Source organism: Trichomonas vaginalis, chromosome IV (genome assembly GCF_026262505.1).
Source record: "Trichomonas vaginalis G3 chromosome IV, whole genome shotgun sequence".
NCBI lineage: Eukaryota > Parabasalia > Trichomonadida > Trichomonadidae > Trichomonas > Trichomonas vaginalis.
The window spans coordinates 15,871,337-15,888,371 of NC_067206.1; the positions used below are offsets into that span (position 1 = coordinate 15,871,337).

The following is a 17,035-nucleotide window of genomic DNA, read 5'->3' on the forward strand; positions in this document are numbered from 1 at the left end:
GAAATGATAAAAATGATGCAAGAACGAATTAAAAACAACAAACCACGAAAACCGAGAAGATGCGGTTATGCAGTAATGATGGAAAGAAGAACCCAGAAGGGTTCGGCGTCTCGAAGAGACGTTGTCGAAGAGGAATAAAAATTAAATTTGGATTGAGTTTAAAAATTCATCTTTATTAAATTCATCTCTTCCAATCAATTTATTTATTCTATTAAATTCTTTTATTTTTGCTTCACTCAGTTTAAGGATTGAACGGTAAGTTTCTAATTTTTCGATTATTTCTTTCCTCTCTTTATCGTTTTCAATTACTTTAGTTTTATGGGCATCAGCCCACCGCATTGCGGCTTCTTTTTGTAATAGCATATTTTTGATTTAATTCTGTTTAGTTTCTTTTTATATTCATTGTCTGGACTCTGAATCTTAATTGAATCAGGACTCTTGGCTGCTTTGTTGTCACTCATTTCTTACGAAATAAAAAAATTAAATATTATTTAAATATAATGGAGTAATAAAATAAATCGGAATTTCTATTAATTTATTGTCAACTTCAACTAATGCATTGCCGTTAATATATCTAACAAATTCAGCTATTGTGTCAAATCTTCGTCTTCTTTTTGTCATTGATTTATCAGTTTTTCCATAATCGAGATGAATCAAAACTTTATCCCCTTGTTTAAAATTCATGAGCCCCGAATTAATTTGTTCACGTTTAACATCATTTAACCTTTCCATTTGCTTTCTAATATATTCCCATTCTTTTGAAATATCATTTTTCATTTCCACTGGTTTCATGTTTATAGTTCTATGCCATGTATTATTGTAATAATATACTAACTGCTGTATGATGGAGTCATGATTTCCATCCCAGTATATCTGACCGTTAACCCCTAACGCATCTCTAAGAGTTCTCATTACCGCATCAACTATTTTATTATGAAACGTATATGGAGAAGATGAGAAGTAAAAATTAATTTGTGGGAAATAATGAGCCATAGCTGCCTGAAATCCTTTATCACCATCACCCCTTATATTATCTACTCTTTCATGATCTAGTAAGTATTGAATAGCTCTTCTTGTTTCCTGTTCTGTTTTCCCTTTCACTGGAATGCAATATAAATATCTAGTGTTAATGTTAATGGCAAATAAATAAGTAACGTTTCCTTTTGAATATTCCAGATGATCGATTTCGTATGAATATGGATATGGTGCAAATGAAGGGCGACTAAATTTTTCCTTTAACGGTTGAATTTTCGGGTCAATTGGTTTATTTAATATCTTGAAATCCTTTTTAAAATCTTTTTGCTTCTTTAATGTTTGAAATGGATATAATAAAGTGAATGATGAAGGATTAACTGAAGGAGGAGGTACTGTCGTTGGAGGTTTTGGTGTTGCAAGTGGTTTAATTTTATCTGCTTTGATTTTGGATGATGAAGTTTTAGTTGTTGATTTTCCTTTCATTAATTCTGGATGTATTCTATTCATTTGTTTTAAATATGCTGTATATAAAGGTTTGATATACTTTCCCGCTTCGAGTTTATGTTGAAGGATGAATTCCAAAAGTTGATCTTCATTTAAAAGTCGGGCTGAATATGGTTTAACTAATGAATCATAAATTAAAGCTTGTGCTTCATTTATGGTCTGAAGGACCTGGGCGTTTTGCACCTTTAGCTGTTGAACATTTGCTACTTTCTCTTTTGGTGTTGTTTTCGGCTTTTTCTTCTTTTGTTTTTGTTCCTTTGGCTTTTGCGGCTCAGGATTATATAATTTATATAATTCATCAATATCTTCTTCTGTTAATACTTTATTTTTGAAATCTTTCAACTGTTTAAGTTGTGATTTAGTTTTTCCCTTTGTATATTCATTATTTTTAATTTTGTCTTTAATTTCAGAAATTATTTTATCATGATATTTCAAAATTTCATTTTTATAATATGAATAATAATAATCCATATCATCACCCGTTATATTTTTATTATGTTTTTGGAGATATGATTTTAATTCATAATAATTAAGAAAATTTTGATTAAGTACTAAATCATCAATTAAATTTTCTAAATCTGCGTTATCCATTTATATAAAAATAAAATAAATGTTTTAAGGGTGCCCACCTCTTTGAATCATAGTATCAAAACCATTATTTACATATTGAATCGCATCATTAACGGTTCCTCCTTCTAAAACGGTATCAAATGGTGGAGTCCAGATTTCCTGATGATGATCATAAAATCCAGCAAAATTAATCGTATTATTAGGTAAAATATGAATCTCAGCGGTATATCTTCTATCTAAATTTGGATGCCTTATATGTATACCATTACTGCCCGGATAAAATCTCAAACCTTGATTTTGTTGACGCATCAAATTATTGAAATTTCTTTCTTCAGGGGTGAATGTTCTTCTCCGTTGACGTTGTGGTGGTGGTCGTTGTTGCTGCTGTTGATGCTGTGGTGGGATTTGAAAAATTCGTTGCGGTTGATTATTTGGAATCTGAAAGTTAAAACCATTTGGTATAAATCTATTCGGTTCCTTTTGTCTCTTCTGTGGCATTTTATTAAAAATAAAATTTTAAATTCATGACTCAACCCCTACGTTTTTAAATTGTATTAAATAAATGGCATACAACATCCATTTTCACAACATACAGCCTTAGTGTGTGCTCCTGTTAATGCAGTCTTACCGATTGTTAAGCGAGTCATTGACCCGTTTTTAAGTTGTAAATTAATATTCTGACCATCAAATATCACTTTATCATTTATTATATCCAAATAATTTTTAGGTGTTAATTGTTTATTTTGTCGTAAACTAACACCTTTCATTTTTTGTGCAATCTTTTTAAAATCACTTCCATCAATTGAACCGTTGAATGATGTATAACACTTAGGGCATAAAGCAACCATGTTATCACCTTGTTTCTCAATTGCTAAACCCAATAACTTCTTCTCATGTGCTTTTTCTTCAGCTTTATTCTTTAATTTAGGTTTAAATTTCTCATCAAAACAGAAGAAATCAAATGGTGCGAATTTGAAAATGTTTTTATCATAAAATTGTTTATCGGTAACAATTGCTTGAAATGCTTGAGTGTTAGGAAGATTTGGGTCGCCAGCGATTGCCCAATAAGATGAATCAGTATCACCTTCAATGAAATGAAAACGATTAACATTCATGCATTTATACATAAAATCATAAATGAAAACCAAATACCAGTATTTAGCATTATCTAAAGTGAAGAATGCCTCTTGTAAACATGTATCACATCTATAAAATCTATCTTTAAGCATCACTTGATATGTATCTTCACCTATTTCTCTTATGTTTTTAAACTTATTTGACATACATGCAACGCGTGCCTTCTGTGCATTCATTATTTTAGTCTTTGCGTAATTTTGCGTATTCATTGCATCGTAACCATATGATCCATTAAGTGAAATCTTGCAAAATAAACTTTTTCCTTTATTTCCTTCTAATTCAGCCTTTTGTCTTTCGTTCATAAATTCGTTCGCAAATTCATTAAAACAAGTGTTTTTAGTAAATGTTAAAATTGATTGAATGTCATCAATGATAAAATGAAATCTGTCTATTAGATACCAAAGATAATAAGAAGAAAATGGTTGATATTGGTTGTGTGTTGATGCTAACTGAGTTAATTTCCTCTGTTTCTGGTCAACTGGTAGATTGTTTGATTTCATGTAATTATACATAAAACTGCCAATTGTTTTTTCATCTATGATAATATAGGGTGTCCAAAGGTGTGTTTAGCACAAACCTGAATACTGCGAATAGAAATAAACAAGTTACATATATATAAAGTTTATTTAAATATAATCACCATTGGATTCAATCACGCGTTCGCAGCGATCGATCCAGGCTTGAAAGACACGCTTTAAATCATCATGAGAAAATTGCTCAAATTGCTCTCTTACAAAATTTTCAAGATCATCTGGACTCGCGAATTCGCGTCCTTCAGCTCTCTTTTTTAGCGTGCTGAATAAATAAAAGTCAGAGGGTGCAATATCAGGTGAATAAATTGGGTTTGGAACAACTTTGACATTGTTTTCCACCAAGTAATTCATTACCTTATGACTTTTGTGAACCCTTGAATTATCAAAATGAATTGCAAACTTTTGTTTTTGTTGTTTGGATTTCTCAAACTCATCAGAATTGATAATTTGTCTTTCGTTCATAAATTCGTTCGCAAATTCATTAAAACAAGTGTTTTTAGTAAATGTTAAAATTGATTGAATGTCATCAATGATAAAATGAAATCTGTCTATTAGATACCAAAGATAATAAGAAGAAAATGGTTGATATTGGTTGTGTGTTGATGCTAACTGAGTTAATTTCCCCTGTTTCTGGTCAACTGGTAGATTGTTTGATTTCATGTAATTATACATAAAACTGCCAATTGTTTTTTCATCTGTGATAATATCTAAGTTTCTTATTATCGGTAAAAAGTTTATGTAATCATTAATGTATTTTTCATCAATGTGACCCTTTTCTTCAGCCACGAATAAAGTATTTTTCTTCTTAATTATTCCCAGTGCTTTTGCTTTCTTTGTTGCTGTATCACAAATGATAACACCATTCAATCTTCCCGGCATATACATTTTATGGTCAGTATATTGAATGAAATCATGAGGATTAGATGAAAATGATGAAGGATATAATGAATTAAAGTCAACTCCAACGAAATGAGTCATAATGTTGGTGGTGTCCTCATTTGATACAGTTTTAGTTTCTGGATTATATGAAAGTTTATTAATGTGCGTGATTCCTTTAAGATTAACACGATGTTGAACATTTGATAGACCACCAGTAATTCCATTACGGAGAATGTGATAAGCTTCAACTGAATCTAAAGTCATTGGTAAATTATTTTTTAATGCATAATTTCTTAAATTGATTCTTAAACGTTGAACATTTTCATCTTTATTTGATTTTACGACATTGCAATAACAACACATTAACTGACAATTTTCTTTGGTATGTGGTTTTTCATTATCATTTCTATCCAATGTTGGTTTATTTGCATATGTAAACGCTTTACCACACATTTTGCATTTAGATGAAAGGATTAAATCGTGATAGTATTGAAAATCATCCATTGAAACATTATTTTTAGTATCTCTTTCTGCTTTTTCATCTTGTTTCTTATATGATTCAATTTTATATTTCCAATACTTTTTCGTTAATTCAAAACTTGATTCTATCTCTTCCTCAGGATATTTTTCATTAGGATTAAAGTCTTTATATGCTAAAGCGTAACGAATCATTGAAGCATTCGATGATAAAGAAAAATTATGAAGCATGTCAATTTTATAAACAAATGTTTCTTCAATAATTTTATCAATTGGGTCAATCATAATTTCAACATCTTTATTGCAATAATGAATAAAATATTCTAATCTATTCTTAAAGTTTTTAGCATCATTGAGATATATTTGATAATCACTATCTGATATAGTTTCTTGAGTTAATGCTGAATAAAATGAATCTTGAGTGAATGGTTCCACTTTATATAATTCTTCTTCGTAATTTTCCCACGTGATGAATTGATAAGGGAAAAAGGATTTAACACGTGATTTATTGTTTCCGAAATCTTGAGTGAATTGGTCTAATGTCCCACCCGCTATATAATTTCTGATGTCAATAAATCTCAATTCATATGGAACGTTTGTTTTTCTTTACAAATGATTTGCTTAAATTGTGAGATGAACCCAGCATTGATTTTATTTTCCATTTTGCAGTGTTTAAATCACGAAGAATTAAATTTAAATCAAACTTTCCCGAATTAAAACCTATGATATTCACTTTATTGAATTCCTCATCTAGAAGTTCTTTAAATGCTTCCTTCTGTTTTTCATTTAATGTATGGGACAAACTCCCTGCCGTTTGCGGCTTCATTAATTCTTAATATTGTTCAATATTTGATTCAACAACTAATGAACAGGTTGAAAATAAAAACTCAATCCAATCAGAAATAAAAGAATCACTCGAAGTTAAGCAAAAAATTCCTCGTATATGTTTTATCATTTAATTTAACGTTGATGATACAATGAATGGTTTTAAGTAGCGTTCAAAGTTGCACACTCAGAAAGTTGTAATTCTTCTTTAGTCTCTAATGTTTCGAAGTCAAAAGTAATATAATATCTTGTCGGTTTATAATATTTCTGCAAATTGTGAGCTAATAACCACTGATATATCTTCTGTTTCGTAATATGTGGTGCATATGGTTGCTGGGTTTTGCAATTGAACGTCTTGAATTAATCTTCCATTATTTTCTTTACATTTCTCACAATGCTTTAAAAATCTTCTTTGGTTTTTCCTTCTGGATCATCACGGATAGAATAAACTTCTTCTTTACAATATGGACAAACTTTAGCCGGTGAGTGCTTCAACGTTGTTATTCTGTCAGCGTGAAGTTTTCCACATGGACTCTGTGTTAATAAAATATTTACTGTTTCAAATTCTGGATCTATCATTATTGATTCCACTAATGAAAGTCTACCTTATTTATGCCACGTCTTCTGGTTGAGGATCACAATAATAGAAATCAATATTAACATTTAACATTCTCGCTAATCTCTCACTTTCTGATGAAATGTCAAACCCTTCATATGCATCTATTGCTTCATTTAAATAGCTTCTACGAGTTTTAGGATTAACACATCAGGAATGTTATAGAAGCGTTTAAATAACCTTCTACCTTCTGCTCTAATTTGATTATCATTTTTTAGCTGTTCCGTTTTTGTTCATTTATGTAAGAATAAAAAATTAAAAAATAAATAAAAATAAAGTTTATTTTTTATAGCCCATAAAATGAATTAAGAACACATAAATTTTTTATCATCTGCGACGTGACGAATACATTTTAATTTACTCAAGAATGCGTACCCTGATACATTAAATCTAATTCCTGTCTTATTTAATTTCACAACTTTGAAAGGAATGTATGAATAGCTATAAATGATGAGAAGATGTTTTATGGGTTGCTTCCATTTTTCTGAAATAAATGAATAAATATAATGTTTATAAGTTTTCATATCTTTTATGTTCTTAATAACGAATGGTATAGACCTTTCAACTTCGTCTTCCTTCAGTGCTGTTCTTTCATATGAAACATTATTGGTATCTTCAACAATGAAACCACAATCACATAAAATTTTATAGGTCCAATGGTTTCTTTTGATATTTATCTAATAATAAAAACTTTATCAACACCTGTGCATTTATTTAAATAATAATTTGTGAAATATTTGATCTTCTTTCTTAATCGTATTAGTTGCATATGTCACGTTTTTAGGAGCTTTTTGAATTTTTCGGATCTAAGGTGGTGAAAGTAGGATACAGGGGTATTCTTCTTATCAATAAATTGTAACTTATGTTTACGAATAAATTTAGTACCTTCTTCTGAAAGTGTTTCGTCTATTTCACCATCTAATAAATTTTGTGTTGATTCTGAGACATAATTTTTATATCTTTCTTCATGAGATTTCTGAACTTTTGATTCTGAAGCTGGGAATTCATTAAACCCTCTACTTTTTTCATTATATTTTTCAACTTCTCTTAATTCCTTAAATTTTTCATCTATTTCATCTCTTATTTTTTCAGTCTTTCAATTTCATTGTATTCATCATCTTTAATCCGTTCTTCATAATATTCAGGGAAAACATCAGGTTCTTTAGGTTTTTCTTCTTCAGATGTGGGATATAAGAAATTATAACATCATCTTTATTCATTTTTCCATCATAATCTAAATCATTTAATAACTCGGCAAATTTTTTGACAATTTCTTAATAATATTTATTAACTTCATAACCTACCTCCTCTAATATATCCTTTATTTCCTCGTTTGTGAATCCTAATTTTTAACGTTTTAGTTTTGACGCTCATTTCATACAAAATAAAATAAAATATAATAAACATAACTAAGTTTTAATTTTTCGTAAGAAGTTTATTTTATTTTTATATATAAATCATTCTTAAGGTCAAACAAACTTCTTATTTTTATATGAAATTCATCCTCTGAATCTGGTTTAAATTTATTTTGTAATAAACAGAAATTCATCAAAAGTGACGGCTCTCAATTTTTTGACATTTGTAAATTCTAAATTGAATGAGAAAAATGAAATAATACTAAGCATAATACAATATTCTAGATTTAATTATAATTAGGAAAAAGTTAGTTTTGAGAGTACTTTTCATAGGCATATAGAATGAAATCTTCTGAAAAATATATCACATAAACTCATATTATTCTAATATATAACTATTTTATATAAAAATCAAATTCAATGATCTTAAAAGCGAAGGATAAACCTCAAAATTTACGAATATAATGAGTGGGAATATAATGCTTATCTATCATAAAACCATATGAAATATCAATTTTTGCTTTACGCCTAATTTTTGACGACAATTAGCAAAAATGTTAAATGTTAACACTCAGTCCATTTGAATATGAAAAATAAAATTGACTTTGATTAAATGTTTTTATTTATCATGCAATTCTTCTTGCGACCAAAGATTTGAATAAAACTTCAAAAAATAAGATAGCTTAAAAAATAATATACGGTAGTGTTTACTAATAGATGAATAGTATATAAATTCTATTAAAATTGATTTGATCCAAAAAAATATATAAAATTTGATCATAAATAAAATCGTTTTAAATTACTTCTTCATTTAAATTATAACAATTATTTTTGGTTTTATATTTTTTTGGATCAAATCAATTTTAATAGAATTTATATACTATTCATCTATTAGTAAACACTACCGTATATTATTTTTTAAGCTATCTTATTTTTTGAACTTTTATTCAAATCTTTGGTCGCAAGAAGAATTGCATGATAAATAAAAACATTTAATCAAAGTCAATTTTATTTTTCATATTCAAATGGACTGAGTGTTACATTTAACATTTTTTGCTAATTGTCGTAAAAATTAGGCGTAAAGCAAAATTGATATTTCATATGGTTTTATGATAGATAAGCATTATATTCCCACTCATTATATTCGTAAATTTTGAGGTTTATCCTTCGCTTTAAGATCATTGAATTTGATTTTATATAAAATAGTTATATATTAGAAAATAATATGAGTTTATGTGATATTATTTTTCAGAAGATTTTGTGTTCTTCTTCAAAATTTTATTTTTTTATTAAAAAGAATCTTTACAAAATATACATTTACTTTAATTAATATTTAAAAACGTGCTCTATCAAAAGTTCCAAAAATTCAATATTTTAGCTTTTCTGAGGTGTCACTTTTGATGAATTTCTGTTTACAACAATTTACTTCACAATATTTTTTATATCTTTCATACATATCTTTTTTATTTATTTCCAAATTTTTACAATCACAATAGAATAGAGGATATACGTTCATTGGATCTATTTCTATTGCTACTGGGGTTACATTAATTGGTATAGGTACGTTTTCCTCTTCTTCATTTGTGACCTCTATCACAGGTATTAAAACATGTTTAAAGTTAACGCTTGAATTTTGACTATACCCTAAACTTTCTCTCAAATCTTTTTTAGCTTTTTCATCTTTTATGTCTAACATTATTTCTATTGTATCTGAAGAAAACTTAAGATGGTCTGGTACTGTATAAGCTATAAGCGCTTGTGTGCTAACGAATTTTGATTCACTCATTTCTTACGAATTAAAAAAATAAATTATTCAAAAATGTAAGACATGAATTTTTAAAGTTTATTTTTTATTCATGAAAATAATTATTTCTAATTTCTTTTACTCTCTCGTATATACTAGATTTAAAGAATTCAGAACATTTCCCATAATCTCCTAAATGTTTTCTTATCCCTAACGTGTGCCAGTTATTATATGAAACTGAATAATCTTTATCTTTATCTTTACACCTTTCATCACTTCCAATATATTTATATCTCAGTTTTGATTTAGCATTTTCATATTCATTAGCGTTTAATAATTCACAGTCTTCCTTTTTAAATTGATGTTTAAGATATTCAGGATTTAATACTCTACGTTTATATGCTCCTAACTTAGTTCTAAAGGTTTTTCTACAAAATTTAGGAATTCCATCCTCTTTAATGTCATCAATGATTTCCATTTCATTATTTTCAATTTCTTCTTCTCGTTTATGAGGTCTTTGATTATGACTCCATTGATTCCATGAAATTAAATATTCTTTATCATTATATTTATACCTCATTAGCTTATTTTGGCTTTCATATTCATTTAATAATTCACAATCTTCATTTTTAAATTGAAGTTTAACCCATTCAGGATTTAAACAATGTTTAATTAATCGCGGAATATCTGACATCATCTATATATAGCTTCTTTTATAAAAGATAAAAAATAAATTATTTTAAAATTAATGTTAATTTTTTAATGATTTATAAATAAATATATTTTAATGCATCGTCTATATATATAGATGTAACAAAAAAAGTCACTAAACCCGTCATATCCTACTACTGCAAATACAATTTGTTGCAATAACACTTCTATCAATTTTTACAATCTCCTTGAAATTGAAGAAATGAATCCATTTGATTTTTTTTATTTCTCAATTCAATATAAAGAGATATTAAATTGCGATGATTTTCCAAAAGTTACAGAAGTAATCACAGGTTTAATCTCAGCTTCAAATATTAATGCTATTATGCGAATTTGCCAAAAAATTTGGATAAAATTACATTTTATAAATGCAATTATTGCCATATTACCTCAATATGGAATTTTATCACAAATGCAGCAATAATTCTTCCTGATGAAGATTTATTAATCAAATTATTAAAATTCATAGAAAAAACAGAAAAAGCAACAGATGAATTATTCGAACCGGAGAATGATTTGGGTTTCTATGAATATTTAAATTCGATTATCTCAGATATTACATCTGCGAGAAATAAGCAATTTCTCTTGGAATTTCTAAATACCCATGAAGATGACTTCACTTATGATCAAACATTGTGAGGTCATTTTTGATCAACAAATTAATTGAAATTCCGATCAAAAAAAATTCACAAATTGGATCAAAAAAATCGAATCTCAAGTTAAAAATTAAAAATTTCTACATTTTTATCAAATTTAGATTTTTTTTCAAATCATGCGAATTGATTGAATAATTGCATATTTTATCCCATGCATCTAGAAGTATGTGTAATATTTTTGCTTTCATCAAGAAATTGTCGAATTTGATCTTAATTTTTTTTGAAAAATATACTTTTAGAAAAAGAAATAGTGATTGAATAGCTGCCCATGCTGTAAAAGGGTTATTTTTACAAGTAAAAAATGTTATTTTTCGAGCAAGTCGAGGCTTTTTTACCATCTTATTTTTGAAAAATTTACGAAAAATTATATCTGAAAAAACGCTTCATTTTGATATCTTACAATGATAAAATACCAATGTTGCTGGGATATAATAGCTACACCTGGACATCTACTACATTAATGCGTATGACAGGTAAAGTTGATTTCAAAAGTATAGCCTGGAAAGATTACAATAAATCAACGATAATTCAAAAAAATTTCTTATAAGTTAACATAATAAAAATTTAATTTTTATATTGCTTGTATTATACTTAAGTATATAATATATTTAAATCTTAGAATGAAAATTCGGGACGCCCTAGCTATTCAATTTTCCCTTAGGACGCCCATAAACCTCTCAAAAATGTGATGTAAATATCACAATTTTGAGAAATTTACACTAGGACGCCTTAGGACGCCAACCCCCCTTTTTACCAGTAGTTCTTCGTAAGCAAAAATATTGAAAAAAGATGATCAATTAAATGCGAAAATTCATGAAACAATGTTAAACTTTTGAAAATTTCAAAGTTATTGTAAATAACACGATAAAATGCTTGAATATCTTTAAAAATGTATATTGTATTACTTTAATAAGTAGAGAGTAATACGATTGTGAAATTCTCGTTATTCTATAGGAAAAAATAACAATAATCAAAAAAGTTGATTGCCATTCGAACTTGAGCAGACACCAAAAATAAGCCCATTTTAGCGGTTATACTACTATACATTTCATTTATTTAATCAAAATTTAAATATATATTTGTATTCCAAATATGCTTCAAACTATTTTCATTATGAACGAATTACTTATGAAAGTCAATATATTTGTGTTATGTCTTAATATGCTCTATTTCGGTTATATTCACAATCATACCTTCTATATTCTTATTTTTTTCGCAAATTAAATTTAAATCATCAAGAAAACGACAATGTAATTTTGCAATCATGATACATTTCAATCACATCTTATTGATTTATGAGACAATGCAATTAAAACATATTCTTTTTTTATTTTTCAATTTTCTCGTTCAGAAGAAAGTAGTTATTGTAATGATTCAAGTTGTTAACCTGGTTACTTCATTTTTAACATGAAATATATCTCATTTTAGAATTAATCATTAAAACGTAGGGGAGAGTCTTTCATTCAAAATTGTGAGAATACGGTTTTTTTCACCAACATAAAATTTGTCACCAAAACCCCCATACTGTTTAGAATATCGTTTACAAGATCAAAACTGAATTCATTTTAATCTATGAAACGACTGCATATTAGATTTATCCAGGTCTTGCGGAGAATTAAGTTTTTGAGATAATTCACTTTTCCTTTTTTGCCAAAAATGGAGCTGAAAGAAAAATTTTTAATCTTCTCAATTGCACTTTTTATTGCTTCATTATTATGCTGCAATCTCAGTAGATTTTTCAGACCAGGCCCTTTAATGATTTGCGCTCAATCGTTTGCAAGCGGATCATTAATCAGCTTGGCATTTCTCACTTACTTGGCAGATGCTATAAATATTTATAATTCAAATCTAGATTATCTCAAATATCCAGAGCATTTATACATTGCTTTGGGCGTTTTTGTTCTTTTCACCCTCATGGAACACATTCCTGGCAGTCAAAGTCGTTTATCAATGCAAGATTCTATGAATTCTGAAGGTTCTACACGTGATTTTTCACACTTTCTCGTTCATCATTTCTCAACTGTTCCTTCAAAATCACATTTTATAATTTCATACTTATTTTTAATAGCAAACGCAATTTTAATGGGCTTAGCTTTACTTTGTTCCGTTTGTTGCGATAAAAAGAATATTTATGCAGTTTTCATAGCATATTCAATCGCTAAAATGGTTGAATCATTTACTTTAGGCTTACTACTGCAATCATCCCAATCAAAATTACTTATATTTTGGGTACTAACTACAATTTACTCTATAGCTACGCCAATTACGTATATTTCATTTAATTACCCAGAACAAAAGAATATCGGAAAACGAGCACAAGGAATACTTACTTCTATATCAATGGGATTTTTCCTTTATCTCGGAATCCTTCTTTGGCGTGCTACATTTTTATTACCATTCGATTGGAGAAAATACGAACTATTCATAGTTTGCGCTTCATTCGCTGTCGCTATTATTATTCAAGCAGTTTCTGTTATTGATTACAATTAAATTTACAAAATTATTTTTTTGTTTTATATACAAAATGTAATACGTAAGTCTAGAAGTTTAGATTATCTAATTCTTGTTAAATTAATAAAAATTTATCCTTTATTTTGTTATCAATTTTTTTTATAAATAGATTTTAGATTACACAAAACAACTACCCTTAAATGTGACATTGAACATACTGCTTTTTATACAAATCATATCTTTTGATTGGATGATTTTAAAGTAGTAGTATAGGATGGGTTATGTGACATTTTTTGTAAACGTAAGAATTCTCACATAATTGAACGATTTTGTATCATTATTTTTAACATTAATTTTAAAATAATTTATTTTTTATTCTTACATAAATGACCCAACAAGTAAAACCAGATAAAATAGATTATCGAATTTTAGAGGATGGTGTTCCTGTTTATATTCAAAGATTTAAAGGGAAGCAATATTATAGAATTCTTAATCCTGAATACATAAAACATTTATTTAAAAAGGAAGACTGTGAATTATTAAACGTTAATGAATATGAAACCAATAAATCAAAATTGAAATATAAATATATTGGAAGTGATGAAAGATGCAAAAATAAAGATAAAGTTTATACAGTTTCATATAATGAATGGAAAACCAATAAGATAAGAAAACATTTAGGAGATTATGGGAAGTAGTATATAATGCGGGTTTTGTGACTTTTTTTGTAAACGTAAGAATTCATACAATATCGAGCGATTTTGTATCATTTTTTTTTAACATATGAAGTAAAAAATGTATGATTCTTACGGTTTTTATTCTTACGTTTTTGAATAAATCAAGATTTAAAAAATTTTCAAAATTGTAAGACATTTACACTAAACCCATACATAATGAAATAAAAAAAATAAAAAAAATAAAAAAATAAACTTTAAAAATTCATGTCTTACATTTTTGAATAATTTATTTTTTTTAATTTGTATGAAAATGAGTGTCAAAACTAACAACGTTAAAAAATTAAAAAAAAAAAAAAAAAAAAAAAAAAAAGGTAGTGGGGCTTCCAGGCACTTCGTGCCTTCTAGCCCTGAAGATGTTTAGTATAAATGAAGTTCTTATATACGGGTCTTCCAGGAGCTTTTCACAAATTATATATGTTTTCATGTTTTGTCAAGACTTCTTCGTAAAATCAGACAAAAATAATGTTTAGGGTAGAAGGTTAGATATAACCTCTTTTCTAACCTCTTTTCTACCCTCTTGAATTTTCAAGACTTCTTCGTACATGTTTTGTCACTTTTCTGTCACTTTTCAGGAAAAAACATTTTTATTGTATATAAAATGAATTTTACAAAACCACCGTTACCCTTCTTTGGAAATAAGAGTAGATGTAAAGATATTCTATTGAGAGAACTTAAGAAACTACCGAATGGTCTAACATTTGTAGACTTGTTCGGTGGAAGTTTCTATATATCTCATTTGTGCCATACAATATTTCCTGACTCAAAGATTATATGCAATGACTTCGACAACTATATGAACCGTCTCAAACATATACCAGACACAAACAAAATATTGAAAGAGTTAAAAGAAAAGATACCTATAGGTAAGATGGAACGTATACCATTAGATAAGAAAAATACTGTCAGAGAGGTTTTGAAAAAGGCAGAGTATATTGACTGGGATAGTATATCTGCTAGACTATTATATAGTGGTGCTATAAGAGTTCATGACATTGAAACACTTATGTCAAAAGTTTTATATCTTAACTATACAAATGTTTTCAAAGAGAACATAGAAAAATATATTGAGGGTATAGAGTTTGTGAGATGTCATTGGACAGAGTTGTATGAAAAATATAAAGACAAGGAAAATGTTTTCTTTATAGTGGACCCGCCGTTCTATAACACATGGGATTTTCAATACCAAGTAGACTGGACTTTGAGAGACTCTTTAGAAACTTTAGACGTTTTACATAACCATCCATGCTTTTACTTTACATCCGATAAAAGTGGTTTGGAAAGTGTCATGAGATGGTTAGAGGACATACATGACTATGAGTTTAGATACGATAAGATAGAATATGAGAGAGGTCCTATAAACTGGAAGAAAGTGTCACAACAAAGAAATTTTATTGGTAAGTAAATGTGGTTTGAAATAGGACTACTTGTTTTAGGTTTTTCCATTGTGTCATTTACTTATTTGACGTGGCAGAAAGGTACAGAGAATATGAAGATGAACCAATACCAGCAAATGTTCAGCATATGTACTCGTAAGAGATATTTTTATCTAATATTAAATGGACGCACAGAACTTAGCGAATGCACAGCAACCTGGACAACCAAACCCAGAGAATATTCCAAATGAAGTTAGAATACAAACTGCAATGGCAAACTATGGTCAAGTGCCAACAGATGTACAAATGCAAACTGCCATGTCAAATGACGCTGCGTTAGGTTTGCCACCATGGTATGCAAATATGAGATGGAAAGAGTTTTATACAAACCCTGAAGTGGGATATAAACAACTTTATGCAGATGACGCGAACACAGGAGTTGACCCAGAATATGTTTTCTACCAGAGAGAGAAACAGAATGTATGACTCCAGTTAAAGAATGCTATGGAACTCAACAGGAGACGTAAGAGACTAGGCGGACATTAGATTTTTACATATAGTAAAATGGGTTTCTTCAGTAGTATTTGGAAACTTCTTTCGAAATGTTGGAAGAGGTATATGGAATGGAATAAAAACCGTAGGAAGAGGGAATTTGGAACGGAGTCAAAAATATTGGTAAAAGAGTAGGTCAGTCGTTGGATATATACCTAAAGACCCTGAACCAGAAGAGCAAGCTCCTTTATACAACAGCCTGAACCTGCACCACAGTCTAGTTGGCAACCAAATCCAACACCTCAACCGTATTAAAAAATTATATTTTTACCGTTCGATAGTAGTTGTATATGAAACTAAGTTCTAAGTAAAAACGCATGGTATAATGGAATTATTCTTTTTCTTCATCTGTAGTAAACCATACTTGAAAGTCTGAAATACTTCCACTTGGTGGTTCGTATAACTTTGTAGGTTTTTCGTAAAAGTCATTTGCCAAGCATAAGAAAGAGTTTTGGGCGCCAGAAAATGAAGCATGAACAATAATAGCAGCTGGGTCGAAAACATCTTTAAATAAATATGGTTCATCTCTTGCATATCGACTGTAAATATTTGCTAAAGGAAGTTCGACTTTCTGATTTAACATTCTTTGCAAATAATACCATGACATTGCAGTGAATTCTGTATATATTTGTTCGTCTTTCTTTGGATTGTCTTCGTAGATTTGAAATGACACTTGTGAATTTTTTTGTCATATACAATTCTCACATAAAGTGTGCTCTCGGTATTTGCATATTCATCAGCATATTTTGCATAACATGAATTTATTTTATCTTCTATATTTTTAACGCAGTCTGTAGAGAAGATGAAAGGTCAACTTGTATTAGCTCAATTTCTTCCCACATTTTTCGTTTCCCTTCAGATATATAATCTATATGAACCTTACAATAAATGGAAAACTTTTATCTTCTAACAGACACAAACTTCATTCTACGAAAGCAAT

General features: G+C 28.5%; 5 protein-coding genes and 2 pseudogenes across 7 annotated transcripts, besides 8 other annotated features; 2 read left to right on the forward strand and 5 right to left on the reverse strand.

Annotated features, from left to right (window-relative positions):
• Positions 1-1,218: part of a mobile genetic element that runs on past the window's edge.
• TVAGG3_0102300 lies at positions 142-461 on the reverse strand (annotated as a pseudogene). The gene has a single exon. A coding segment is annotated over exon 1 (320 nt).
• Positions 1,219-2,094: 876 nt separating the features above from the next.
• TVAGG3_0102310 (uncharacterized protein) lies at positions 2,095-2,547 on the reverse strand (the record flags this gene model as incomplete). The annotated part of the gene is made up of 1 exon (XM_051222820.1): positions 2,095-2,547. The coding sequence occupies one exon, from the start codon at positions 2,545-2,547 to the stop codon at positions 2,095-2,097; it is 453 nt and encodes a 150-aa protein (XP_051107806.1).
• A 56-nt stretch (positions 2,548-2,603) lies between these two features.
• Positions 2,604-3,133, reverse strand: TVAGG3_0102320 (uncharacterized protein; the record flags this gene model as incomplete). The annotated part of the gene is made up of 1 exon (XM_051222821.1): positions 2,969-3,133. A coding segment is annotated over one exon (165 nt), but the record flags the coding sequence as incomplete, so codon positions are not given.
• A 188-nt stretch (positions 3,134-3,321) lies between these two features.
• Positions 3,322-3,686, reverse strand: TVAGG3_0102330 (DNA/RNA polymerases family; the record flags this gene model as incomplete). Its single annotated transcript, XM_051222822.1, has 1 exon — positions 3,322-3,686. A coding segment is annotated over one exon (365 nt), but the record flags the coding sequence as incomplete, so codon positions are not given.
• A 46-nt stretch (positions 3,687-3,732) lies between these two features.
• Positions 3,733-3,760: a terminal%2Cinverted (terminal inverted repeat of Mariner transposon ID:TVAGG3_0102340).
• Positions 3,733-4,169: a mobile genetic element.
• TVAGG3_0102350 lies at positions 3,813-4,169 on the reverse strand (annotated as a pseudogene). The gene has a single exon. A coding segment is annotated over exon 1 (357 nt).
• Positions 4,170-8,047: 3,878 nt separating this feature from the next.
• Positions 8,048-8,084: a mobile genetic element.
• Positions 8,048-8,084: a terminal%2Cinverted (terminal inverted repeat of Banshee-A3 transposon ID:TVAGG3_0102360).
• Positions 8,085-9,253: 1,169 nt separating this feature from the next.
• Positions 9,254-9,291: a mobile genetic element.
• Positions 9,254-9,291: a terminal%2Cinverted (terminal inverted repeat of Banshee-A3 transposon ID:TVAGG3_0102370).
• Positions 9,292-10,463: 1,172 nt separating this feature from the next.
• Positions 10,464-11,737: a mobile genetic element.
• An 880-nt stretch (positions 11,738-12,617) lies between these two features.
• TVAGG3_0102390 (ABC-type zinc uptake transporter periplasmic binding protein component ZntC family) lies at positions 12,618-13,609 on the forward strand (the record flags this gene model as incomplete). Its single annotated transcript, XM_001299292.1, has 1 exon — positions 12,639-13,472. The coding sequence occupies one exon, from the start codon at positions 12,639-12,641 to the stop codon at positions 13,470-13,472; it is 834 nt and encodes a 277-aa protein (XP_001299293.1).
• A 1,159-nt stretch (positions 13,610-14,768) lies between these two features.
• Positions 14,769-15,548, forward strand: TVAGG3_0102400 (phage tail repeat-like family; the record flags this gene model as incomplete). The annotated part of the gene is made up of 1 exon (XM_051222823.1): positions 14,769-15,548. A coding segment is annotated over one exon (780 nt), but the record flags the coding sequence as incomplete, so codon positions are not given.
• Positions 15,549-17,035: the final 1,487 nt, after the last annotated feature.